This window comes from Hippichthys cyanospilos, chromosome 8 (assembly GCF_059441005.1).
Source record: "Hippichthys cyanospilos isolate Australia breed blue-spotted pipefish chromosome 8, RoL_Hcya_1.0, whole genome shotgun sequence".
Lineage (NCBI taxonomy): Eukaryota > Metazoa > Chordata > Actinopteri > Syngnathiformes > Syngnathidae > Hippichthys > Hippichthys cyanospilos.
This window is the reverse complement of record NC_142376.1, coordinates 22,160,794-22,188,548: the sequence shown is the minus strand read 5'-3', so window position 1 is coordinate 22,188,548 and position 27,755 is coordinate 22,160,794. Positions and strand designations below refer to the sequence as shown.

The window sequence follows — 27,755 nt, the reverse complement described above, 5'->3', positions numbered from 1 at the left end:
GCCAGCAAGCCTGCGACCCCTATGAGGATAAGCAGCTCTAGAAAATGGATGAATGAAAAAGGGAATGTAAAAAATTTGGGATAAATTTGTGATGTGTTTATATACTTATTTAGCCAAACATCTGCACTTTCATACTCCTGTCCGAGCACTTCGGTCCGCTGACCAGCTGCTGCTGGTTCTGCCTAGGACTACACTAAAGACTCGTGGTGATCGAGCCTTTGCAGCAGCCGCCCCAAGGCTCTGGAAAAACCTGTCACTGTCCATTAAGATCCGCCCAGACCCTTGTCGCTTTTAAATCTCTCTTAAAAGCCTACCTCTTTTCACTTGCTACACCTAGAAACTTGACATCCCTGAAGTGCTTTTATTTACTGTATGTCTTAGTCTGTTTGTGTGTTTTATGTGTTTTTCTTCAGGTGCCTATTTTGCAATTTTTTATGTACAGCACTTTGGTTGACGATGGTCTTTTTAAATGTGCTCTACAAATAAAATTGACTTGACTCCATTAAACACCAACTATGTTAAAAAAAAAAAAAGCAAAAGAAAACCTAAACAATTTTACCTCAATCCGGTCATGAAGTCCAATACAAGAACGCTGAAAAGATCCAGCCCCTGCCAGAATCACATCAAACTACTTAATTTTCAAGAGCATTGTGAATTGATACCAGATTTCCACCAAACATGTTGCAGACAGTCTAATGGGGGAAAACCAGTGGTGAAATATTAAACCGTGAAATCAGTGATATATTTTTTTGATTTTTTTTTTTTAATGCAAAATGTGGTGGGTCACTGTCAGAGAAATCTCAGAAAAGAAGACTAGGACAAGCCTAGCTGCTTAAACAGCAAAAAGAGTAACTCAGACCAGCCAAGATTGACTTTTCTATTCCGGGCATAGGGAAAAAAGCTTGGGCAAATGAACTCGTGGGTCTTCCAACGATAATTTCAACTCGCCCAGCCGTCCCCCCCTGGCTTTTATTGAGCAAAAGCATAGCAGATTAAAAGAGACAACAAAAGAGCCAGCCGGGCGCCACCGGCAGCTGGGCCAAGGTCCCGGCTCACACTTTCGTGCGTCAACAGCTCTATCTAAGGACAGGGTCAATATGAACTAGGATTGCATAAATGGGTAACAATGAAATAAGCACATAATGATAACAACCTAATATATATTCCCTTCACATATCCCCCCTGATTATCATTATTAAAACACATCAAACGATGTCAAAAGCTATTGCTTGAGTGGGAAGAAAACTACCCAAAAACCCAGTGGGAAAAAGGTAGAAACCCTTCCCAAGCAAGAGCTTGTTACATGACAAAAAAGAAAAAGAAAAAACAAAAGCTAAAGCTCTTCTTGGTCCAATAAATGTATATACACATCACAAACCATATCAACATCCTATGTCTTAAATCCTTTCCGTAGGTGCATCTTAAATGGTTCAGACAGTTGTTGAATCGTCGTCAGAGTCGTTATCGGAGTCGGAGCCAGAGTTAGAGTCAGAGTCAGAGTCAGCAGGTTGATAGCCAGTCATGGCCACGGTCACTTGCGCTGCTAACCCCAACAGCATCCATGATTTTGGTGGCACAGATCTTACACAAGGGCACACCGCAGGTTATGCGGAGACATGACAGCAAGAGAATGCAGATGATGACAGAAGCAATGGCTACAGCCACGCCCTTTCAATTGCCAAAGAAGTCCTGCAACCACTGCAGGAAGGGGTTGAGCTTCAACTCCCTCCATACTTAGTGTCCTCAGTCTGCACTCCCTGATGGCAAAAGCTTGCACAAACCACCCTTTTCTGCCAAAGTCATGTCGAGTGCCTGTCTGTTTTGAATAGTCATAAGTGAAGTAGCATGTAGTTGTGAGGCTGTGTGCGTAGAAGGTGCCTCCGTGATATCAGTCGACGAGTACACTTTATGATTGACATCATTGAAAAAAATTGGTGCGTTTGTACACAGTTACTGGAAATAGAGCACCAAATATGGCAAATGCGGACCCGCTGCATTTGCTTTGTCAATCAATTTGTCTTTGTCAGGAATGCTCCAAGGCATGCCAATCGCATCAAAAATAGACTGAAGTTTGTCTGTTGATTGGGACTGGTGGTTTGTCAGTGTTCTCAACACTGAAACAAAAGTAGCGTTTATCGCTGTTCCCGTGATGTCCGTCAGGAGCTGGAGGTTGCCCATGACGCTGGTGGGCAACCGCTGTCTGTGAGAGGTAGGCGTTGTTGGTCGTCCGGACACAAGGGTGCCGCCCAGCACCAAGCAGCATGCTGCTCGGAGGAGTGCTGGCGGACAGGCCATTCTCCTGAGAGGGGTGTGTTTACCACAAAAACCCTTTCTCCCACTGTGGTCTTTCGTTGGTGCACCGTCCGTGCACTCGGGGGTGCTGATCCTCACGTCGAGGGACTGGCGTCGCTAGGCCCGTCAACAGGGGGTCGAAGAATCTTGCACTGCGACTGGTGGATCCACCCGTCGCGTCCTTCAACTTTCACCGCAGTTGGTGTCGCTGCGATCATCTGGAATGGGCCATCCCAGCGTTCACTGTCCCAACGAGGTCATCAGCACCATGAGGAACACATGGTCTCTGATCTGGACCCGGGTTTTCTGTGGGATAGAACACACTGGCCAGTCATTGTGCTTATGCATCTCCCTTGTGCCAAACAGTCTTTTCATGTGAACTGGAAAAGAGCATCCACTAAGTGGCTGGTCATGGGTTAAGTCTGCGAGTCCGTATGGTCCTCCATATACTATTTCAAATGGTGATAAAGTTTTTCCTTCAGCGGAACAATTCTCATTCCTGTGGCCACAATAGGAATGCAATCTGGTCGCTGTCACCTTATCGCTTGCATTGTTTTTATGCGCATGGCCTTGACTGTCCCATTTGTTCTTTCAACAAGCCCTTCTGATATTCAACAGTTCTCCAACTTTTGTAACAGCTTTTCTCACAAAATGTAATCAATTGTCGCTTCTAATTACTCTCGGAATGCCAAATGTCAATATAATTCGATCACACAATGCTTTGACAACTGTTTTTGCATCACAATGCGCTGTTAGGAATAAGTTAACCCACTTTAAAAATGCATCTAATATGACGAAACGATATTGCTTTCCTCATGCCTTATTTGATTCAATGTCATCCATATATACCATACGAAATGCTTCAGGTGGTTCTGGAAATTTGCCTCTATGTGGTCACAAATAAACTTGTGCATCATTGCAAAAACAGATATCACAACATTTGCAAAAAAACACAAACATTTTGAGTATAAAAGGTGAATCCATATACAACTGATCATACATATTCCCCCCCTGTTGACACATGGCGAAGCTCATGTGTCAACTTTGCTGCTCATTCAAATCAAAATTTTAGTAACCCTGGTTTTCTAACCGCCAATCTACTTTTTTCTTCAACATCTTGTTATGCTCCTGTATTTAGCCATTTCTGCTGCTCCAGTTTTGGAGCTGAAGTTTTCCTTGATATGAAGATGGTCTGTACGTCTTGTTCATCATGTAGTATGTCAACGCGGCTGTCTTGTGCTTTGGCAACTGTGGGCACACCTATGACTGTTTCTTTGGCTGCTTTGTTTGCCTAATCGGTTTCCTGCTGTAATTTGGTCATTTCTTTTCTTATTGTGGTTTTGAAGCCGCGGTTAGCCCAAAGTTGATAAAACACATGCCATACTCGCTGTCTGTCCGTATTGTAACATCTTTGCTTTCAAAAATTTCACACGCTTTGATTAGCGCAGCCAATTCATCTGCTTGCAATGAACATGTCAATTTTAATGTTCCTTGAAACAAAATTTTCATATATATATATATATATATATATATATATATATATATATATATATATATATATATATATATATATATATATATATATATATAGTAACTACATATCCCACCCTTTTGCGGCCGTCTTCCCCTTTGCCAGCTGAACCGTCAAAAAAAAACAACTTCTCCAGTCGGGAGAGAGGTGTCATTCAGGTCAGGTCTTGGTTTGGTGGAAATTTGGGCGTGGCTTCCACAGTCGTGTGGGGTGCCGTCTACAGGTGTGGGCAAAGGTGTCGCTGGGTTTGATGCTCCACATCTAATAATTATAATGTGTCCCTGTGATACAAGTAACGCGGTGCAATATAAATGTCATGCAGGCGATAAGAGTGTCATTTTTTGGAGGGGGCGGGGGGGGGGGGGGGGTTTCCAGCAACAAAACAATTACATAGGGAACCCTCAACGTGAGGGGGTTAAACAACACAACTTCCACTGAAGCCTCCACTGCCAACGCTGCGGCCAGCACCACCTGAACTTCTTCAGGGGTTGGCCCAGCAACTGCATCCAATTCCTCCGAATAAAATTTGACTGGCCTCAGTTTCCTGTCATGCTTCTGCAACAAAACTGAAGTCATGAATCCCTGTTTAGCGGTCACTCTTTGCTCAAATGGTTTGCTGTAATCCGGTAGTGTGAATGCGGATTAATTAATCAATTCCAATTTCACACTGTCAAATGCATCGTCAGCTTTTTTCATAACTGATATCAAACAGTGGCCTAGTCAATCCAAAACAATTTTTTGGAATCCATATGCTACAATAATTCATTCAGGTCCAAAATGACATCATTTGTCTTTTGGTCTGAGTTTTAGGGCTTTCGCAATGGCCTCCTTTTGACTGTCAATAACCATTCTGCCATCCTTATCTCATTAGTTCTGCCAACCTTCTTCCATTTGTTTCCACTTGCCCAAAATCTTTCTTGCCACAACTCCAAAATTCTTATGCATTCAATTTTTGTCTTTCAACTCTCGCTTACATCCTTCTTTTCCTCTACCACAATTCCTGTTTCCAACACAATGCACTTCCTCTTCTCCATCACACCAGAATGTCTGTTTTCTTCCCTACATTCTTCTACTTTTCTTCTACTGCTCCACTCTCAGCTGAATAGTCAATTTATCTAATCTCTGAGTGTTGGATGTCACTCACGTCTACATTTTTGTTTGTAGTATAATTCCATTTAGGCTTGCATTTTTTCAGCTGCTGTCAATATGTTCAGGCTGTTTATCAATTATCTACCATAATGCGATTTGTTTTTAGAAAACGCTTGCAAACTACACTATATCAAACAATTAACATATCAACTGGTTCATCCTCCTTTTGCACAGTTGAATCTATTTTACCGTAAGATCTGATCCTATCATGCCAATCTCTCCAAACAGTTATTACATATAAGGCATCGATCTTCTACTTTTTAGATTCATATTTTGTAAGGTGCCAGGCTTTCCTCCGCTTTTGCGTACTTGTTTTTTGAGCAGGGCCAGTATACAAAAATAATTCTGCCCTTTCTGCCTCCTTTTGTCTTAACATGCAGGGTTTGCTACTTGGATCATGAAATACAACTCCCCATCACGTATCTATGCAAATTTCTTATACAGGTTTGGTTAGCAGAGAAGGGTCACATTTCTGTTTTTAGAAAGTGGAGGATAAATTACAAAATAAGTCGCAGTTGCTGTAAAAAAAAAAAAAAAAGAAGGGAGGCAGAGGCCTCTGATTGCAACCCCTGCTCTCCGCGCCCCTGCTCTGTCCCGTTATCTGCAATTCTCACAAGCAGGTTTGTTTGGTGTCTACTTGGCTGTTTTATTTTCTCTACAGGTCATTTAGTGGTTGTTGCCATTTCCAGATTGAACTTTTTCTCTTTTATCGATTTTGCTATTTGAATTTTTTCTTCAGCTTTTGTTCTACCAAATTCAGTGGTCTCTATCAATTTGCCAATTTCAAATATTTTCCCCTTTGAAGAACAACAACAGCAACAACAACAAAATCAACTTTAGCAATAACGACAATTCTCACAACTATGGCAACAACAATAACAGCAACACATGCAGCAAACTGTGTGAAAATTTCAACAGAGCAAGCTTCACAGGCTTACACTCACAATCCCTTCTCATTTTTATACCACAGTCTCCCAAGCTGGCTATCATACGACAACATGCCTACATGTTATTAAGCTATGAAAACACAACATTTACAATCAATTCAACATCATCTGTCTATCCACCCCTGGCATAGCCTCACATATAACACATCAACTTTGTGTATTTTATTTGTGTTTCAACCACTAATTATTCATTTCCAGTTAATCTAGCATTTGAAAACGTCCTAATTCATAATTTAGTCTCAACTGATCCCATAATACATTTTTCCATTTTTCTCATTTCACCTCTGTGCTGAGAATTAACCCTGTGAATGGACCAGTTTCTGCCCACAAACCTCAGGTTTGAAACCATCTCAAATTTGTCATTTTGACTTTTAACCATGCAGACTAGATAAAGCATGATCTAACAATGTCTTTTAGCCAAATTTCAACCAATATCATTGTTAATTTCTAACAATCTAACATACGAACATGTAACACACCAATAGTTACATACCAGCAAACTGACAGATACACACGCAGATCCACATTACACAGCATGCAGTTTACAACGTATATGCGGACTTTATTAAGCACGTACAAGACACATTTTTGCCCACACCATTTCAAATGGCATCACTCCTTTGGCTTCATGTCAACCCTCAGTACTCAGATGTGGAGCTGAGACCCAGTCCCGAAAAGGGTCTTGCTGCCGTGGCCACGGTCTTGCCTGGTTGTCAACTCCGCCTCTGAAAACCTCAGGTGTCTGGGTTTAAGAATATGGTGGTAAACTCAGGTACAAATTGTTGGTGTCTGTTTTCCACTGTTAATTTGGGTTTCCTGTCTAGCTGTGTTAGTTGCCGACAGGTTAGTGGCTGCGGTCAAATCATCATCTGCTTTCCCCCTTTTTTTTTTTTCTCAGCCACTTTCCATACTCATTTCGGTTTGGCTCTATCAACTAAAGCCTTGCATTTAAACCACTGTTAAACATCACTGTTTTCACTCTTTTCTCTGTCCTTCAATGACAACTTTTGCAACACTTTCTCCAATCCACCACAGTCATCTACATCTCCTTAAAAACCGTATTGGATTTTCCATTTTTGCACATACTTCGTACTTTCTACTTTTGCTAAACGTACATTTTCTTTCAATTCCTCTACAGTGTGACAACATTCCTTTTCCCATTCTGCCTCCTTGGGCCGAGTTGCGACCTCGGAGGACTTATTTTTGTACCTCATGATTGACTATGTTTCCTTCGTCAAAGAAATGCTACGTGCCTGGTGTCGTGTCGGATACCGAGCTTCTACCTCGAAAGGTGGATATCCCCAGGTGTTTATACTCACGACCGTTTCACCAGTTTTAGATTTCCCGTCACTCAGGACAATCACTCCACATTCATTCCACACTCATACATCACAGAAATGATCAGTAACTGTGCACTGGATGTTAAACTTTCTCTTTTTTAAGTCAGGCCGTTTGTTTGAAGTCCAATTGAATGTACGTTTAAGGTCCGATGGACCGCCCGTTTAAGGTCCGATGGACCGCACGTTTAAGGTCCGATGGACCGCTCGTTTAAGGTCCGATGGACCGCTCGTTTAAGGTCCGATGGACCGCACATTTAAGGTCCGATGGACCGCACGTTTAAGGTCCGATGGACCGCAGGTTTAAGGTCCGATGGACCGCTCGTTTAACATCCGGTGGACCATTCAGACTCGTCTGACTGACCTTTGTTCTTGCAATCTCTCCGCTGGTCGAGTCACTCTGGTTCGTTGGATGGTGTTTGCGTTCCTCCGGTGAGCGGTGTCCGACGTCTGGCCTGGTGGAAAAGAGGGCTTCCAGAATCCAAGGGATTCCGACGGTATACCGATTGGTTCAGCTGTCGTCGATCGTCCACTGAAGAGACGGCTTCTTAACCATCCGGCTCGAACGGACGAAGTTAGAATGTCAGAGAAATCTCAGAAAAGAAGACTAGGACAAGCCTAGCTGCTTAAACAGCAAAAAGAGTAACTCAGACCAGCCAAGATTGACTTTTCTATGCCGGGCATAGGGAAAAAAGTTTGGGCAAATGAACGCGTGGGTCTTCCAACGCTAATTTCAACTCGCCCAGCCGTCCCCCCTGGCTTTTATTGAGCAAAAGCATAGCAGATTACAAGACACAACAAAAGAGCCAGCCGGGCGCCACCGGCAGCTGGGCTAAGGTCCCGGCTCACACTTTCGTGCGTCAACAGCTCTATCTAAGGACAGGGTCAAGATGAACTAGGATTGCATAAATGGGTAACAATGAAATAAGCACATAATGATAACAACCTAATACAGTCGGCCCCCGGCTTACGAGCACCCTGATTTACGAACAATTCGCCTTACGAGCGTGGATCAGGGAGATTTTTGTCCTCCGCTTACGAACAAACCTCTCGCCTTACGAGCAAATCGACATGCCGGCCATTGGGTATGTAGAAATGTTCTCGTTTAATTGCGTCAATAAAATCAACAGTAGCGACATCATCAATCATCAGTAGATACTTGTGGCAATAACGCTATTGGTCTTACAACGTCACACTGACTGTCTCACTCACGGTGTCTAAATATATTACCATTTAAGTGTAGTGTTTGTACAGCTAAAGGGAAAAACAGCTGACATGAAATTAAATGTGCCGATTGCAGGACAAAGAATTGTCATTGGTTTAAATGTGTGTTTTTTTTTTTTAATTAATTGTCAATACATTCCAACCGTTTAAAAAAAAAAGTGCGAATAATTATCAGTCAGTCACGGAGATGCGAATATGCTATTGGTCGATTAAGGTCACCCGGTCTCACTCACGGAGATGCTATTGGCCGGCGTCACACGTCAATCACAGAAATGCCGATATGCTATTGGCCGAACGCCTTTATCTAGCTTGATGGGACAGGATGGAAGGAAGGAGAGAAAATTAGTGAAAAACGGAATGTTGTGAAGACTTTGCAAACTTTATCTGTTAGACATAGCTTCTAAAATTACTAGCAGCGGTAAAGAAAGAAATAAGAGGATGATGTTTTAGTATCTGCGTGATTTGCACCCTGACTGAAAGAGTTACTGTAACACTGTAAGACCAATAGCATATCTATCGCCGTGTTAACGTTGAGCGTTGGACTCTGCCCCCCTCTGCTTACACCCAGCTCAAGTCTCGTCGTTTCAAAGGTAAAAGCTATTTATCTATTGTATTTATTATATAATGCAAGTGTACAGCAGATTATGTCACTCAATTTTAATACATGTATACAGTGTGTCGTTTTTACCTAAGGCTTCGGCGCGCGTTGCACGCATTCACGAATTAACATGGGTTTGGATTGCCCGCTATACGAGCAAATCGAGATACGAGCGTAGCCGCTGAACGGATTAAGTTCGTAACCCGGGGGCCCACTGTATATGATTCCCTTCACAGTCACCAAATCTTGTACCTCCTGCAAGAAGAAAATTCATGTTCTTATTTTGAAAGCTCAAACAGCGGTCCAGCTGAGTCCAGCCAATGGGGCAGTGTTGGTCTACAACACATAGGATTGTGCATGTTACTTCTAAAATGTATATTAAATATTAGTTGTTACTACGCATGGGATGAGATACAAATTCCATGAGACGAGACATCTCACGAGATTGAGGTCGCGAGAACAAGATATGAGATTTTTGCAAAATTTTCAAAATAAATAATTGCTTATATAAACTTTCCAATTTCAAAATGATATATTTTTTTGTGCAGGTTGCAATAGTTTTTCCAAATGCTGCTGCAATAACAAATGATGCAGCTGAGTTGAACATGAACAAAATAAAACACAGTGGGTCCCTGTGTTACGAGATTAATCCGTTCCACGGTTGGGGTCGTAAGGCCAATTCGCCCTATGACGGGCAATCCAAACCTTTGTTAAATAGCTAATGCGTTTAGAACCCCAGGTAAAAACATAAAAAATGTACATACATATTATAAATTGGTACCAAAATTGTATAGTAAGTGCTACGTCTATATTACATACATATATACAATCAGAAAACATCATAAATAAAAAATATTGAAAGGATTTATTTACCTTTGAGTTATCTCCAGCATCGTTTTCATATAAATCATCTTCTTACTTCTCTCTTTAACATCATTAGGAACCTTGGGACCCATGGCTAACCCTTTCAACTTTGAATTAAGCTGTAAAATGCATTATAAATACGGTTTTGTAACCACTCACAATCGAACAAAGGTTTACCGTTCCGCCATTTTGAAACAAGTGAGGCCGATCAATAGCAGACCACCTTCTCTGTGAGGAGGCACCGACAAATAGCAGACCAGAATTGTAGTGACGCTTTGCAGGGATGGAAACAGAAAATAATTGTAACTACCTAAAAACACCTGCGGATGAAGACGAAACACAGCTTGGTATTCCAGGTCGCAACATGAAAATAACTTAGGATAATTGTAGATATAGTGATTATACATTTTCTACAAAATATAAACGCTTGCAATGAAGAAATGCTTTGCAATGTGAATGATTGTGGTTTGAATTCTAATTATTATAGTGACTATGAATTTACTATAAAATATAAACTGCTGTGGTATGTTGGTGCACTGCTTGTGGGGAAAAAAACTGCCTTGGTATTGTTTTGTCTCAAGCAGAAGGTAGGTCGCTCAAGCCTGCCAGTTGGAGCGGTCCCGCAGCTGTGACTCTTATCAATGTCTCGCAATGCATGCAATATTTCATCAGAAACCCTCGCAACGCGCAATAGTTCATCAGAATGTCTCGCTACGTATTTTATCGTACATGCATTAGTTTCTCACCGACATGCTCACACATAGAAGGACAAGTACACAAGGTCCCAGCCATAGACTTGCATTTTTTCCTGCCCCTTGAGGGCCGGGACCTTCATGTAGTTAGGGATTTCTCGATCAAATAAAAGTGAGAGGGGTCGGAGAGACTGGCAGAGCACAGTGGAATTGTCCTTGGCCAGTTCCTCTTCGCTCCCCTCATGCATGAGTTGGGAAGATTGCCTTGTCTCCTTTTTTGAGTACAGTTTCTTACAAACGTCTGACGTTGAAGGCAGGGGGTTGTGCATGTATAACATCTGTGGATGTGTGTGCGTAAGAGTGTCCTTTAACTGTCATTCCAGTCCAACCAACAGACTTAAGGCCACCTGAGAGAAGGGAAGAGGAAAGATTTTTGTATCCCCAGAACTTGTTGTCCTCTGAAGAAAAGAGTAGAGATGGCGGTTGTTTTGGGGGCATGCTGATAAAAGTGTGATCAAACATAAGTCCGAAGCATGAGACTCAGAATGAGCTTCCATTAGCCATATTAGCTATACATTTTTGATGTGAGACTCCAACTTCTCAATGATGACAATTGTTTTGCTCAAGGATTCAAGAACCACATCCATTTTGCGGATCAGGTCATGCGAGCATGAGCCTGAGTGTTGATCGTTCACCCAACGGCATCCTTTCTCACACACCTTCGATTTACTACACCCTATGTTTTAAATACTGTAGGTGCATAATATACATTCTTCCTCGAATGCAATGATGCCATTACTGTTGCTCTTGTCGACCGCCACACACACATGGAAATACACATACTGTATACAGGATTCACTTCAGCTTTATCCAACTTCTTTCCACAGCGGCTCTGTGGCTTTGCTTGTAGATTCTCTTTGTAACACTGCATGAGAATGGAGCCTTATTAGTGTTTTCTTTATTTATATGCAGCTCTGTTAGCGTGATACCAATGAATTGATAAACATTATTTGAGCTGTGCAAATTATCAACAAAGCTACAAGTCACTGGTGAAGCAAGCACTTTCTCACTTCCAGCGAGTGCTTTGTGACGGGAAGCCTGCTAAAAGTACACGGTGAAAAGGACCATCTGCACTGACAATAATCGGCAGGTGTGGGTCTGCTGCAACTTGTGCTTGGTCTGTGTTTTTTTTGTGGACTTGCATCACGGAGAGCTTACCGGAGGAAATGAAAGCGCTCGCCTAATGCAAGCTAAGTCAGGTGCCAGCAAGCCCTTCCGTGTGCTACACTACATATGCTTTGAGATGCGGAGTTTTTAAGGGAGTGCACACCACAGACTGGATGCCAGCTGTGGCGGGTTTCTGACCCCAGACATAAGTCTGCGTCAGTCGATGTGGCCCGCTGCAGTTAGTAACCTGTGTGTTCATTTTAGTGCTAACTCATCACGAAGAAGGGCATGTCGAGAGCCTGCACCGAAGCGCTTGCTGAAGGCGGGTGGCAGTAGGCGCTTCCATTCGTGACTCAGCTCTTGTCGCAACTAGGTGCTTAGAAGGTTCCTGGTAGACTCTTATGGGGACCCCTCCCTACGTTTTTTGGTGTGAACAGAAAGGGGAACTCAAGCTACCAGCAGAAGAGTTCCTGCTGTGTAAAAGGGGCTAATGAGTGATGTAACTAAGTAAGGACATTGTCATTTTCTCATTACAGGAGGTGATAGTACTGAGAGTGCAGCAATGAGCATGAATATTTGGAGATGTGTGATTGAAACAAAACACCACATTGGTTGTTGTTTTTTGTTGAGGAAGTAGCATTTTAATGTGGTTAAGGCTTGAAAATGTTGAATACAGGCCATTTAAAACAGTAAAATATTACTCCAAAATGTGATTGGAAGTCTGTTTGTGCTAGTAATGTTTCAAATCAACAGCACAAACAAAAGATCTTGAAACACCACATGCTATATCGTTCCAGAATTCACCTGCAAGTAAAAGAAATTGACACAACGTTTTGAGTATTATACAACAACAATTTTCAAAATGAAACTTACTTGACAGAGGTGGACATTATTTGAAGGTTTTGAAGCGATTAGTAAGTAATGGTTTTTTGTCAAATGAGTGGCTCCCATGTCGAACGGGGAGCCCTTGGTCATTTTGAAGACCCAATTTTGAAATAAGATGTGAATTGTATCAGAGCTGCATTGTTGATGTTTGGAAGAACCAATTGTCAAATCGTCAAAAAGACGCTTAAAAATTCCTTTGTTATAATCATTTTGGAGCAAATACAATTAAGATTGCAATGATATGCACATCATAAGCCCACCAAGGCTTGCTCTAGCTAATTTATCTATGATCTCTGGAGCTAGAAAACTACTATTTTCTAAAACCATTTGCAACAGTGGCGCTATTAGGTCTATTGATTTGGTTAGATTTCAGTGTATTTTTATTTAATTGTGTGAAGGTGAAACCTTCACACATGTTTTCCTGCACCTTTGTTACTATTATTATTATTATTATTATTATTATTATTATTATTATTATTATTATTGTGTGAAGGTTAAACCTTCACACTTATGTTTTCCTGCACCTTTATTGTGTGAAGGTGAAACCTTCACACTTATGTTTTCCTGCCCCATTATGATTGTTATTATTATTTTTATTCCGCCAGTTTTTTAGGTTCGTTTGTCGTAGTTGTCGTATTCCCACTGGAAGTTCGTTGGTTCGATCCCAGGTTCCGTCTTTTCACACATTCACATTGTTTTTTTCAGTTTATCTGTTTTTTTTTCGTTCGTTTCTACTCCTTCCCAGTTCATCCAATTCATGCTGTTCAAACTCCATATCATTCCACGTATTCATGTGAAGTGCATTTCTATTTTTGAAGTTTCAACTATTCATCGTTTTCCTACAATTCAAGTTTTTTGTATTATTCACATTTACATTATTTGGCCTATTCAAACTGTTCTTACTTTCATTTCATCTTACTTTTCATTCCACTGATCAACTCTTTCGTTTTTTAACTTTGTATCATACATAATTCTTCGCAGATTCACGTTCAAACATTCTTCACACTTCATTTAAATTTTTCACACTTTCATTGTGTGTCGTGGTGCCGTGGCTCAGTGTAGTGTTGTCGTCTTCCAGTTAATTGTGCATTGTTTCGATCCCCGCTTCTGGCATCCTTGTTTCACCCTTTCATTTTTTATTTTTTCAGTTTTCCCTTGTATTTTCTGCATTATTTGGCCTATTCAAGCTGTTCTTACTTTGTATTATTCACAGTTTTTATGATTCACATCATTCCACAGTTGAACTTTTTTTCAGTTTTTCAACTTTGTATTATTCACATTTCTTCACATTTTCACATCATTCCACAGTTCAACTTCAGTTTTTCAACTTTGTATTATTCATATTACTTCACGGATTCACATCATTCCACAGTTCAACTTTTTTCAGTTTTTCATTCATCTTCACATTCCACAGTTCAACTTTTTTCAGTTTTTCAACTTTGTATTATTCACACATCATTCCACTTTTCAACACCCCAACCTTCAGCGGTTTCACTTTCACACGTAATTTCTTCAGGAATTGCACATTTTCTATATATATAATTTGCCGTTTTTTGGCTCGCTTCTTCTTCTTCCAAGTTTGTCCTGTTCTCGCCGTTCCAATTTCATCTTATTCCACTTATTCCCATTCGGTGCGGATGTGTATTTTTTTTATTTAAACTTTTCACAGATTTCCCACAATTCCCTGTTCTCCACGCCAAAAATCCCATTGACTTAACGTTTTCATTTCATTATTACATCTTTCATATTTTCAAAATTTAACTCATTCATCTTGCTTTAGGGATCTTTCCCATCATTCCAGTAATTCATAGGTTCCAATAATTTCCCATAATTCCATATTTTTCCCACCTTCAAAAATTCATTATTCATTTCCATTGGGAGGGCTTCCCATTCATACCCAATGGGACATTTAACATTTCACATTTTGATGTTTCCCATTTCATATTCATAAAATTTAACTCATTCATTCCGCCTTATGGCTCTTTTCCATCATTCTAATAATTTACAATTATTCATATGTTCCCATAATTCCATATTTTTCACCTTATAACAATTTGTAATTCATTCCCAATGGCAGATTTAACATTTCTTATTTGAAGCTTTCCCATTTCACATTCAAAATCATTCAGCTAATTCATTTCACATTGTCATCATGACACATATTCACACATTCCAGTAATTCATAAAAATTCTAATATTTTACCCATAATTCCTCTTTCCCATTTTCCTCACCAAAACTTTGTAACCTTCTATCTTTGCCATTCCTGCTCCAATTCCCACCGTTCCAACTTTATTAGATTCCCCCAATTCCCGCCATTCCATTGGTTTCTCCATTTTCCTCTTCCCATAATTAGAAAAATACCCACAATTCCACTTTTTCAGTTTTTCCCTTCTATCTTTGCCATTCTTCATCCAATTCTGAACGTTCCAATTTAGATTCCCCCAATTCCCGCCATTCCATTGATCTCTCCATTTTTCTCTTCCCATGATTCAAAAATTACCCACAATTCCACTTTTTCCCTTCTATCTTTGCCATTCTTCATCCGATTCCGACCGTTCCAACTTTAATCGGTTCCCCCAAGTCCCTCAATTCCATAGTGGTATCCATTTCTTCTTCCCAGAATTGAAATTTTACCCACAACTCCACTTTTTCAGAATTTCCCTTCTGTCTTTGCCATTCTTCATCCAATTTCGACCGTTCCAACTTTAATCGTTTCCCCCAATTCCTGCCATTCCGTGGTGGTATTCATTTTCCTATGTCCACAATTCAAAATTTACCCACACAATGTTTCAACTTTAATTGATTCACCCAATTCACACCATTCCATGGTGGTATCCATTTTCCTCATCCCACAATTCAAAATTTACCCACAATTCCACTTTTTTAGTTTTTCCACTCTATCTTTGCCATTCTTCATCCGATTCCAACCGTTCCAACTTTAATCAATTCCGCCAATTCCCGCAAATCCATTTTTACCCACAATTCAAAATTTACCCAAAATTCCACTTTTTCAGTTTTTCCCTTCTATCTTTGTGATTCTTCATCCAATTCCGACCGTTCCAACTTTAATCGATTCCCCTAATTCCCCCCATTCCATTTCCTCTTCCCATAATTCAAAAGTTACCCACGATTCCACTTTTTCAGTTTTTCCCTTCTATCTTTGCCATTCCAATTCCGACCGTTCCAACTTTAATCAATTCCCCCGATGCCTGCCATTCCATGAATTTCATTTTCCTCTTCCAACAATTCAAAATTTACTCACAATTCCACTATTTTCAGTTTTTCCCTTGTATCTTCCACATCATTTGACCTATTCATACCATTCCAAATTTATATTCACATTTCTTCACAGATTCCAACCATTCAAATTTCACATCATTCCACCATTCAACACCTCACCCTTCAGCTGTTAAGCCTTCAAACGCAATTTCTTCAGGAATTGCACATATTCTAGTTGAATATTTGTTTTATGTTTTGTATTATTTTACAAGAAGGTCAAATGTACAATACAAAATGGCCCAAATTTATATGTATATAAGTAATAAGTCATTTTTAATTCTCATTTCTCTTTTTTTCCAGAACGCCCCTTGCTATGTATCCTTATCCTATGTATCCATTCCACTTATTCAAATAAAGAATGTCCTTATCCACAAGAAATCCGGTCCACAATTTCCTTGTGATCTGACATTTATGGGCATATTGATGGAAAAATGCAAGTAATCTAATTGTAAGGCATATAACCCATCCATCCATTATCTACTGCTCATCCCGGGCCATGTTGCGGGGGGAGCGGCTTTAGCTGAAAAACCCAGACCCACCTTTACCCAGCCATGTCGTCCAACTCCTCCGAGGTCATCACTAGGCCAGCTGAGAGACATAGTTTCTCCAGCTTGTCCTGGGCCTTTCCTGGGGCCTCCTCCCGGTGGGAAATCAAAATCGTGACAAGCCAAGGTACAATTAAGAAATGTCCGGAAGACCTCACCAAGAATACTCCTTACCAGATGCCTGAAACACCCCAAATGGCTCCGCTCAAAACGGAGGAGCAGCGGTTCAACTCCCTGAGCCCTTCCCACATGACCGAGCTTGTCACCCAATCTCTATAGCCTGAACACCATGCATGGGAAATCCTTTTTGGCTACCTGTATCCAGAATGTTGTTCTTTCTGGCACTACTCACAGCTTGTGACCAAAGGTGACGGTAGGAACTTAGACCCACAGGTAAATAGAGGGCCGACCCTAAAGGCTCAGCTCCTTCTTTACCACGAAAAAAATGGTACAAAGTTTGCATCATAGCAGAAGATGCATTAAGCTGCCTTTGGATCTCCCACTCCACCTGCCCTCATTAAAATCATTAAATTCCTCCATTTGAGGCAGGATCTCATCCCTGGGCAAAGGGCACTCTCACCGGGGATAAAAAAGAGGGTCAAAGGGAAAAGCTAATATGTGTAATCGGCGTTTTAAAGAGATTTTAAGTGAAAAATGCGCCACCTTGCCGAGTAGCTCCTTTTCCTCCAGTTAGGCACTTATTTGTTATGGCACTATTTGCTACAATTTTAAGTGTTAATCTGTAACTGCATTGAAATACATTTTCAAAGAGCCACTATAAACACATCAAAAAATGATTTACAGAACTTCACTCCAATAACAATTTTAAATTCAAAGTTAATAAATATATGCTTAATAGTTATCTTTGTTTATCATGTGTGGATAATAAAGCATGGTGAATTGCATGAATACTGAACCTTGGAAGTTTATCTCTGCGCAGTCTTGATTTGTATCCATTCTTGGACGGTTATTAGCCCAGTTTTCAAAATCAAACAGTGAACCATCTGTCCATAGAAAATCCCCATCCTGTTAGACAAAGTCAAATGTTAGTAATATAAATGGGACGAGATCTAGCGTGGAGATCACAAGATTTCTTGTCTCTGATTTCTTGTCTCTATAAGATTGTTTTTCTTTTGGCTGTTTTCTGGCTTGTTGTTGGACAAGTGTAATGAAGTACACAGGAGAATGTGCTGCTTGTGAATGCTTCAACATAAATCCAACCCATCCAACCATTATATGAAGCCGCTTCTCCTGACTAAGGTCGCTGGCTTGCTGGCGCCTATCTCAGTAGTCTTCGGGCAGTAGGCAGGGGACCCCCTGGACTGGTTGCCAGCCAGTCGCAAGGCAATAAATCCCATTCACCACATTTGGCAGCATGTTTTACTGACAGAGCAGTAACAAGCAGTGCATTATCCTTTGTACTCCATTGCTAATAAATAACAATCAAAAGCAAAAAGATCTGCTGCACAGGGAAGAGATGTTCTGAGGCAGTTTAATCTCAAAAGCTTTCTTCGCATGAGCTGTTGTTCCATGCCCATTAAGGATAAATTCTTCTCTTGTCCAATAACACAACTATTCTTCAAGGATGCTCATCTTTAGAGCCCTCTTACAATCCCATCACCTTTTATCAAGAGGTCAAATAACATTCGAACATTCTTCTTCAAAAAAAGTACATTGATTGAAGTAGAATTTTAAATAAAATAAAATCTCATTGTTCTGACTTGTAAATTAATACTGAATTGAACGTAGATATGGTGGCCCCAAAGTGCAAATCATACAAACAAACAACTAGGTAAAGAAAAAAGGTAATAGCAAATAAAAACACCTTACAAGAGGGACGCACACAAAAAAAGGAAAAAAAGACAAGAAAAAAAGAGCACCCAAGAACAAAAGTGCATGCATGAAAATAAGAAGACGTGAGAAAAAAAGCGCACACAAGAAAAAAAAGGCACATAATCAAGAGTACACAAGAAAAAGGAAGACACAGGAAAAAAGGAGCATGCAAAAGAAAGTAAGCATGCAAAAATGAGTGTGTATGAAAAACACATGACAGAAAAAGAAGCACTCAAGAAAAAAAGAGCATGCAAGAAAGGAACACACAAGAAACATTCTACCATACTTTTTCTCTACCAGAAGTGATTGGTGTGGGTGGGGGAGAGGGGTGTCAACTCACTGGTGATTGGATGACAGGGGGCAACTTGATAGGATGTACAAAATGTTTGTCTTTGAGCAGGAGGTTTATCCAGTGACACGTTTTTTTGTTTTTTTTTGGTCATTTTAAAAATGAGCGCTACCAGTGATTCAAAAGGTGTTTCCTCTTACAAAGAATCATAGCCCTGACAAATTCCTTCTCGGGAGCCTGTCAAAATGAACGCATACAATTTAAGCATCATATTAACTTGTCCGATTAGTGTACATGACAATTGGAACGTTGCCAAATGGTATTGTCGATTAAACATCTTCGTTTAGGTTCAAATTTGACATTTCAGTGTTGTGGTTTCAATCCCTGCTGCTGGCCTCTTTTTATTCTTTTTACTGTTTTATTGTCTATGTTAATAATTTATTGCAGACTATCAGTGATGGAGAAACAGCCAGTTTGTTTCATGTATTTATCAATTAACAGAACAGTTCGGCTCTAACTTATTGATGAACAGAACGGTTAAGGGCACTGACGAAAGTCTGCACTCTACTGCTCTAATGTCTGTTATTGATGAGCAGATCATTTAGCGACTGCTTCTCAACTACTGATTGTCTGCAGGAAATTGCAAACAACCGGGAAAAGAAACTATACCCGTGACACAGAGATGAAAAAAATTCACGCTCGAATGCGCAGGTGCTTTAATGCTTAGTTTTTTGTTTATCTGATTTGAACTCCAGGGCCATTGCACATAGACCCAAAATTCAGAATCAAATCCTCTGACAGTGAACGAGTCCTACCCCTACTATCTACACTGACTGATGAACTGAGATTCTGGATGATATAAATGATGAATGATGATATAAATATTTTACCTTGACCCTGTCATGGAGGCCAATCCAAGAGCGCTTAAAAGATCCAGCTCCTGCTAGAATCACTTGCCGAACTATTTCATTTTCTAGGTCATTGTGGATTGAAACAAGATTTCCACCAAGAATGTTGCACACAGTCTAATTGGAGGTATAAAGAGGTTAAAAAAATTCAATAGGAATAAATACCCGTAAGTTGTCACCATGTGCAAAAGACTACTTAACAGTTCACCTCAGCAAGAGAAAAACGTAATTCCTCATTTTGAAAGATAAGACAGCGGTCATTCAAATGAGTCCAGCCCGTCGGGCAATCAAGACCTGCAACATATTATAGAACAGACATGCTGAGAACATCGGGAAAAAGGTTAGGAGTTGCAGCCTTCAAGCAAAATTAAGTGATTAAGTAATTAATTGAGTTTTTGCTGCTTTTTCAGTATATGGTGAGTGGGTTCTGCAGCTTGGCTCATAGAAGTTAAGATTTAGCTGCGGAAATGCATATACAGTGGGCCCCCGGGTTACGAACTTAATCCGTTCAGCGGCTACGCTCGTATCTCGAATTGCTCGTATAGCGGGCAATCCAAACCCATGTTAATTCGTGAATGCGTGCAACGCGCGCAGCATCACGCTGTATACATATATTAATATTGAGTGACATAATCTACTGTACAGTTGCATTAAATAACAAATACAAAGGAAGAATTACCTTTGAAAAGACGTGACTTGGGCTGAGATAAGCAGAGATGAACGCTCGAAGTCAATACGGTAGAGCAGATAGGCTATTGGTCTTACAGTGTCACAGTAACTTTTTCAGTCAGGGTTTTCTCTACTTCCTTCCATCCCAACCAGCTGTGCCATCAAGCTAGATAAAGGCGTTCGGCCAATAGCATATCGGCACTTCTGTGATTGACGTGTGACGCCGGCCAATAGCATCTCCGTGAGTGAGACCGGGTGACCTTAATCAACCAATAGCATATTGGCGTCTCCTTGACTGACTGATACTTATTGGCACGTTTTTTTGAAACGGTTGAAATGTATTGACATCTTATTGATTAAAACACATTTAAACCTGTGACGATTCTTTGTCCTGCAATCGGCACATTTAATTTCATGTCAGCTGTTTTTCCCGACGTGAATTGAGCTGGGTGGAGGCGGAGGGGAGGGTATGTGAGTGTTGTATTAACTAGGCACCACACTTATAGCTTGTTCGAGCATCAATTCACTGATGGTTTCAACTCACAGATTTGCAACAATGGCGCTGTCCCAAAGCATGTCGGGAGGTTGCCGACTAACATGACATTCAGTTGTGTCGAACAACCATTAGATAGCACTGTAATACCACCCGTAACAGGGTGCAGAGATTAACGCCCAGAAATAACACGGCAACGCAGATAGGCTATTGGTTTTACAGTGTTTCAGTAACTCTTTCAGTCAGGGTGCAAATCACGGAGATACTAAAACATCATCCTCTTATTTCTTCCTTTACCGCTGCTAGTAATTTTAGAAGCTATGTCTAACAGATAAAGTTTGCAAAGTCTTCAAAACATTCCGTTTTTCACTCATTTTCTCTACTTCCTTCCATCCTGTCCCATCAAGCTAGATAAAGGCGTTCGGCCAATAGCATATCGGCATTTCTGTGATTGACGTGTGACGCCGGCCAATAGGATCTCCGTGATTGAGACCGGGTGACCTTAATCGACCAATAGCATATTGGCGTCTCCTTGACTGACTGATAATTATTCGCACTTTTTTTTTAAACGGTTGGAATGTATTGACAATTAATTTAAAAAAAAACACACATTTAAACCAATGACAATTCTTTGTCCTGCAATCGGCACATTTAATTTCATGTCAGCTGTTTTTCCCTTTAGCTGTACAAACACTACACTTAAATGGTAATATATTTAGACACCGTGAGTGAGACAGTCAGTGTGACGGTATAAGACCAATAGCGTTCACGTTACCGCAGACGACGCAACTGCTGAATTTGTTGACGCAGTTACGCGAGAATATTTCTACATATTCAATGGCTGGATTATCGGAATGCTCGTAAGGCGAGAGGTTTGTTCGTAAGAGGAGGACAAAAATCTCCCTGATCCACGCTCGTAAGGCGAATTGTTCGTAAATCAGGGTGCTCGTAAGCCGGGGGCTGACTGTATATATATATCTATCTATCTATCTATCTATCTATCTATCTATCTATCTATCTATCTATATATATATATATATATATATATATATATATATATATATATATATATATATATATATATATATTTTTTTTTTTTTTTTTTTTTTTGGACCTGAATTAGAAGAGTGTGCTCCAATAATCTAACCTGCAAAAAATTAGATTTCGGTATAACTTTTCATCGTCAGATTTGTTTTTAAGCTACAATCTGTGTGGTTATACTATAGGACTTCATTGATGCAGGCTCTGAAGGGGGAAAAAAAAAAGACCCTCAAATTCTGGCTCTATGTAATGATGTCTCTAACAATGTAGCATATCAAGGTAGCATATCATGACATGGAGTTTTGCATGTTGAACAGAATACATTCATGGGTCTAGCCAACAGTGTTTGTGTGTTTCATGAGTGACACGGCACGTCCAGGTCTCTATCACAAGCGGGAGGAGATTATAACTCCTGCCCTCTTTGGTTATGGTCGCGCCAGGAACCAATTGCGTATCTTATAGAAGTGCCAATCTCCCTCTTTAAATCAAGTTTGCAGTGTCCTGCAAGACACTCAAAATTGATTTCAAGAGGAGTGCTTTTGACACAGACCTAAACATCATAGTAAAACACACAGGCTGTTGCTCTGGCTGGAACCAAGACGGAGGAGTAAATACGTTCAGCGGACCGTTGGAAATCTTTTCCCTAGATTTCTTTTATAATAAAATGGTATTTCAAGTGTAACCTCATAATGTTATCATGTGTGATTATGTACATATTTAACTTTAATTCGACCTCCAGGCGTCGCAAAAATGACTGCGACCGCCCCGAGATTTCAAAGAATGGAAAGGAGTACAGTCTTATACAGTAACTCTGTATAAGATTTAATGATTTAGGATTTAAGTAAATATATATACTGCAGTACCTCTACATCAGTGGCAAGTGCATTTATAGTTACTTCGTCTGTCTGTCTCTCGCAAAATAGTTTGTTTTTTTCCCCAGAAAAAAATCTGCGATGCGTTGAGGGCATGATCGATAGGCGAGGCGCGAAGTAACAAGGGATCACTGTATATCAATTTGTGGGTGACACCCAATGTCGAGAATGAGACAGTACAGCACCATTTTATTCTGTTCCAATCTTTGCTGTTCACAAAGTTGGACAACAGATTTTGATTGGAGCATTTTCCTTTGGATTTGTCTTTCATTATTTTTAATTGTTTATTTATTACGCACTGTATACAAAATAAGTATTTTTTGAACAAATGGAAAAAGATAATCTTAACTTTTCCATTTGTTTCATGCAACCTAAGGAAAAATGCTATTTGTGATACAAAAGTATGAAAGGAAGTTAACGATATTTTACTGTGATCATTTTTATTGTTTTAATTTACTTTTCAACAGTGTATTTATAGTTAACCGCCGCTATTTGGATCCGGGCCTGTGGGCAGAGCAAGAATCTACCTATAATTAACACAAATTCTTTTTGAGATACATATAGCATGATTTTACCTGCTTGAGGATAGATTTTCCTCCATGCAGCGCCTGAACCAAAAAGAGTTTGAAACCCCTGTTCTAAATTGTCCCAATGAGTGAACGTGATTATGACAGCTTTTCTTTTCTTACATACATTAGAAATGCAGCTATTATACAAGCTGAATGTGCCATTTTATAATCAGAACTTTAAGACCATTGCAGGATTTTTTCCACACAACTTATAATGTTTGAAGGTTTGAAGCCCCCTCGTGTCCCTATCATTTTAAGCATCTGGCTAACAGGCCTAATAGCCCAGATATTAAGACATAGGTCCTCACACAGGTGTCTGTACTTTGAAGGCTTAATTACTACTAAGTCTGTTTTATAGCATTTAGCATGAGAAAATTATGACATATCCAACAGTTAATGTGGCATCCACAATTATCTACATTTTGTTTTTGGGAAGGGTCATTTGACTGTCGTGGCATGTAAAGCACGGAGTCAACCTTTGATATTGGATGAATGGAATTAAAAACCATAGACCATAAATCATCCATGTGTTCCCCCAGATCTACTGGAGATATTTTAGATGTCATATGTCTCCAAATTCTTTATTTTAAAATGTAGTGGTGTAAATAGTTACTAACCTCTGTAAATGGTGAAAGTCCACTGTGAAAGAAAGGAACACATTATAAATTAGATTGCAAAGAATTTGTCATATCTTTAACAAGATGGCGAGATGGGACTTTCGATTCTTCAAAGGGAACAGGTCTGCCAGGAAGCATTCACTCAGAAGCGCCGTTCAAAAGACTGTTCATATATACAGTATATATATACAGTATGCAGTAGCTGCGAAAATGCATATATATATATATATATATATATATATATATATATATATATATATATATATATATATATATATATATATATATATATACACACACACAGTGGAACCTCGGTTTACGAACTCCCTCTTTTACGAACTTTTCATCTTACGAACGTGGACCGCGGCATTTTTTTGTCCCCCTCTTACGCACAAACCTTTCGTCTTATGAACAATTCAACATGCCGGTCATTGTGTCTGTACAATATTTTTCGCTTTGCTACATCAACGAAATCAACTGCTCACACATGTCACGGTAATGCCGATGTGCTGTTGCTCTTACAATGTCACAGTCGCTGCTTCAGTCACAGTGTCAGTCACGGAGATGCCGATATGCTATTGGTCGATTAAGTTCACAGTCCCGGTCTCACTCACAGAGATGCGGATATGCTGTTGGCCGGCGTCACGTCAATCACAGAAATGCCGATATGCTACTGGCCAAACGCCTTCATCTAGCTTGATGGCAAAACTGGTCGGGATGGAAGGAAGGAGAGAAAATGAGACAAAAACGGAAGGAAGGAATGTTATGAAGACTGCAAACTTTATCTGTTAGACATGGCTTCTAAAATTGCTAGTGGCGGTAAAGGAAGAAGTAAGAGGATGATGACAATAGAAACGAAGCAGGAGATAATAAAAAAAAAAAATACGAAGGAGGCGCACGCATAGTTAACCTTGCTCATGAGTATGGCCGTAACCGCTTGGCAATCTTCTAAGGGCAAGACTTTCCTTGCCGGGGGACGGCCCTCGGTCAACAACAAAATGGAGAGGCTTCTTCTATTATGGATTAAAGAGAAGGAAATCGCCGGTGATATGTTCTCGTTTAAGAGAATAAATAAATAAATTCTGCGGGTTGGTCTCTGCTCCCCTCAGCCTCCACCCAGCTCAAGTCACGTTGCCCCAAAGGTAAATGTCATTTTTCCTTTGTATATTTATGTTATTTAATTTAACTGTACAGTGGATTATGTTACTCATTTTTAATATGTGTATAAAGTCGTGATGTTTTTACCTAAGGTTTTTGCACGCGTTGCACGCATTCACTAATTAACATAGCTTTGGATTGCCCGTCATACGAGCAGTTCGAGTTACGAGCGTAGCCGCTGAACGGATTAAGTTCGTAACACGGGTGCCCACTGTATGCATATATATATATATATATATATATATATATATATATATATATATATGTTAAAGGAAATTGAGAGCAGACTAGAGAGTGGAGGGAAACTGGCCTTCAGACCCAACCTCTTGACAGCGGCTCAATAGACTGGGACAGAGGGCAGCCTTGTAGACCTTTAGTAAAGACAGCAGCCACAGGGCTAGTATAAAGCAATACATATATATATATATATATATATATATATATATATATATATATATATATATATATATATATATATATATATATATATACACAGTGTGTGTGCGTGCGTGTGTGTGTGTGCCTACTAAGATATTCTAAACATTCTAAAATATTGTCTGACTCTTAAAATAATCACTCGGATTAGTGATGCACTGAAAGTCATGTCATACTTAAAGTGTTATGCGTTGTGACATTAAATATTGTTTTCTGCTAGTTGGTACGCGGTTTGTTTGCCAACGTCACACACATACACCCCACCCTTGACACACACACACAGTTTCCTAAATGGAATCACTGTGACACTTATACTGTAACTACTGTAACTCCTTTGAAATAAAAGGAAGAGGAGAGACTGAGAACACTGGAAGATATTGGTGCTCATTCTTCACTCTTTTTCAAATGATTATTAATTAATTTATTAATTTATTAATTTTTATTGATAAATGCTTTTTATTGATACATTTTTATTGATAAATGCGACAGACTGTTTGGGACATTTGTTTAAAAAAAGCACTTACAAATTATTTATTTACAACTTATTTCAATCCACTAATATAAAACCACCATTAATATATAACCACAGTCACAAAAGTGTAATGAAAAGCCCAACATGTGTGGCTGAAGGCACAAGTGTAATGTGAATTCACGCATGCATTCATGTTTTTTTTTTTTTTTTTCCATCGTCTGCTTGGTCAACAAGACTGCAACTAGTTTGACAATATTTCGTGATACTTCTTCCATTCCCTGATGGTTCAAGATTTAAAATTCAAGAGATTTATTGTCATATGCATAGTTGGACCACACAATGAAATTCTCATTCCGTTCACTTCCCGAGCAGCGGACGACATTCCATAATCAAACAATAAATAAATACCAATAAATAAATAGCAATACAAACAGAGACCATGGTGCTAATAGCATAGTGCATAAGACCATGTCGTGCAAGATTTTAATGCAAGATATTGTTTATGCATTCAGTGGTCAATAGGAGGCAGATTAGATCATGAGGGATTTGTTTAGAATCCGGATGGCTTGTGGGTAGAAGCTGTTTGCCAATCTGGCAGTCCTGGCCCCCAGGCTCCTGTAGCGTCTGCCCGATGGCATGATTTTAAACAGATCGTTTTGTGGGTGTGTCCTGTCCATTATGATGTTTCGTGTCGCCGCAAAACCTTGGTGTGGTAAATGTCCTGCAGTGAAGGTAATGCTGCTCCACAGATGCGCTGTGAGGACTTGATCACATGCTGGAGAGTTTTCCTGTCTTGTGCCGTGCAGTTACCGTACCAGACAGTGATGGAGGTGGAGAGGACACTTTGGATTGTGTATCTGTAGAAGTTGTCAAGAGTCTTTACTGACATGCCAAATTTCTTGAGTCTCCGCAAGAAGTACAGTCTCTGTTGGGACTTCATGATATGTCGAGTGTTGCTGGACCAGGTGAGATCCTCACTGATATAGGTACTGAAAAATTTGAAGGCTTTCACCCTCTCCACCACCTCAGTCCCATCAATGAACAGTGGTTTGTGCGGCTCCACCTGCCACCATGGGTCTATGATCAGTTCTTTGGTTTTGTCTGTGTTGAGTAGGAGATTGTTGCTGTGACACCAGGCCACAAGGTCTGCCACCTCTTTTCTGTATGTTGTCACAGCCCCGTCAGTGATCAGCCCGATGACTGTGGTATGGTCCGCATACTTAATTATGCTGGTGGTGGTGTGGGAGACAACACAGTCATAGGTGAAGAGTGTGTAAAGCAGAGGGCTCAGGGCACAGCCCTGGGGTGTCGCTGTCCTTAAAGTCCTGGTGCTGGGTGTGCAGTGGTGGACTCTGACTGATTGAGGTCTGCCGGTGAGGAAGTTCAACACCACTCTTACATACAGTATGTGTCCCTACCCTCCAAGTGCGTGAGCACTGTGCGAATAGCAGTGTTGACTGCATCATCCATGGACCGTTTGTCAGTATGCAAATTGTAGAAGGTCCACGGTGTCTGACAATCCTCTCAAAGCACTTCGTTGTGATTGGAGTGAGCACTATTGGATGGTAGTCATTCAGGCAGGTGTGTTGTTTGGGGACAGGCCCTATGGTGGTGGCCTTGAAGAAGGTGGGGACAGAGGCCCATGCAAGGGACAGGTTAAAGATGTCCGCAAACACATCAGCTAGCTCTTATGAGCAAATCCTTGGTGCACGACCAGGAATGTTGTCTGCGCCGGCTGCTTTCCATGGGTTTGTTCTGCTCAGAACCTTGCGCACCTCTGCTGATGTCACCGTGGGAAGAGGGTCCCGTGCACACTCCACGCTCAGCATCCTCTCTACTGATTAGGATTCTTGGTGTCAAAGTGGGCGTAGAACTCGTTTAGCTCATC

The 27,755-nt window shown here is 40.3% G+C and overlaps 1 protein-coding gene across 1 annotated transcript; it reads right to left on the bottom strand.

Moving 5' to 3' along the window:
• Positions 1-12,531: 12,531 nt before the first annotated feature.
• On the bottom strand, positions 12,532-27,337 carry LOC148420538 (galactose-specific lectin nattectin-like). The gene is made up of 5 exons (XM_088422016.1): positions 27,286-27,337; positions 19,750-19,835; positions 19,524-19,658; positions 17,429-17,537; positions 12,532-12,605 (listed from the first exon to the last, which is right to left on the bottom strand). Exons 1-5 carry the CDS (start codon positions 27,335-27,337, stop codon positions 12,532-12,534), a joined length of 456 nt encoding a protein of 151 aa, XP_088278142.1.
• Positions 27,338-27,755: the final 418 nt, after the last annotated feature.

Coding starts and splice junctions, on each gene's coding strand:
- LOC148420538 (XM_088422016.1), bottom strand. CDS start 27,337: ATGGATGATGCAGTCAACACTGCTATTCGCACAGTGCTCACGCACTTG. Junction 19,659..19,749: donor TACGTTTTTCTCTTGCTGAG/GTGAACTGTTAA, acceptor ACCTCCAATTAG/ACTGTGTGCAACATTCTTGG. Junction 12,606..17,428: donor CGCAGAGATAAACTTCCAAG/GTTCAGTATTCA, acceptor TTTTACTTGCAG/GTGAATTCTGGAACGATATA.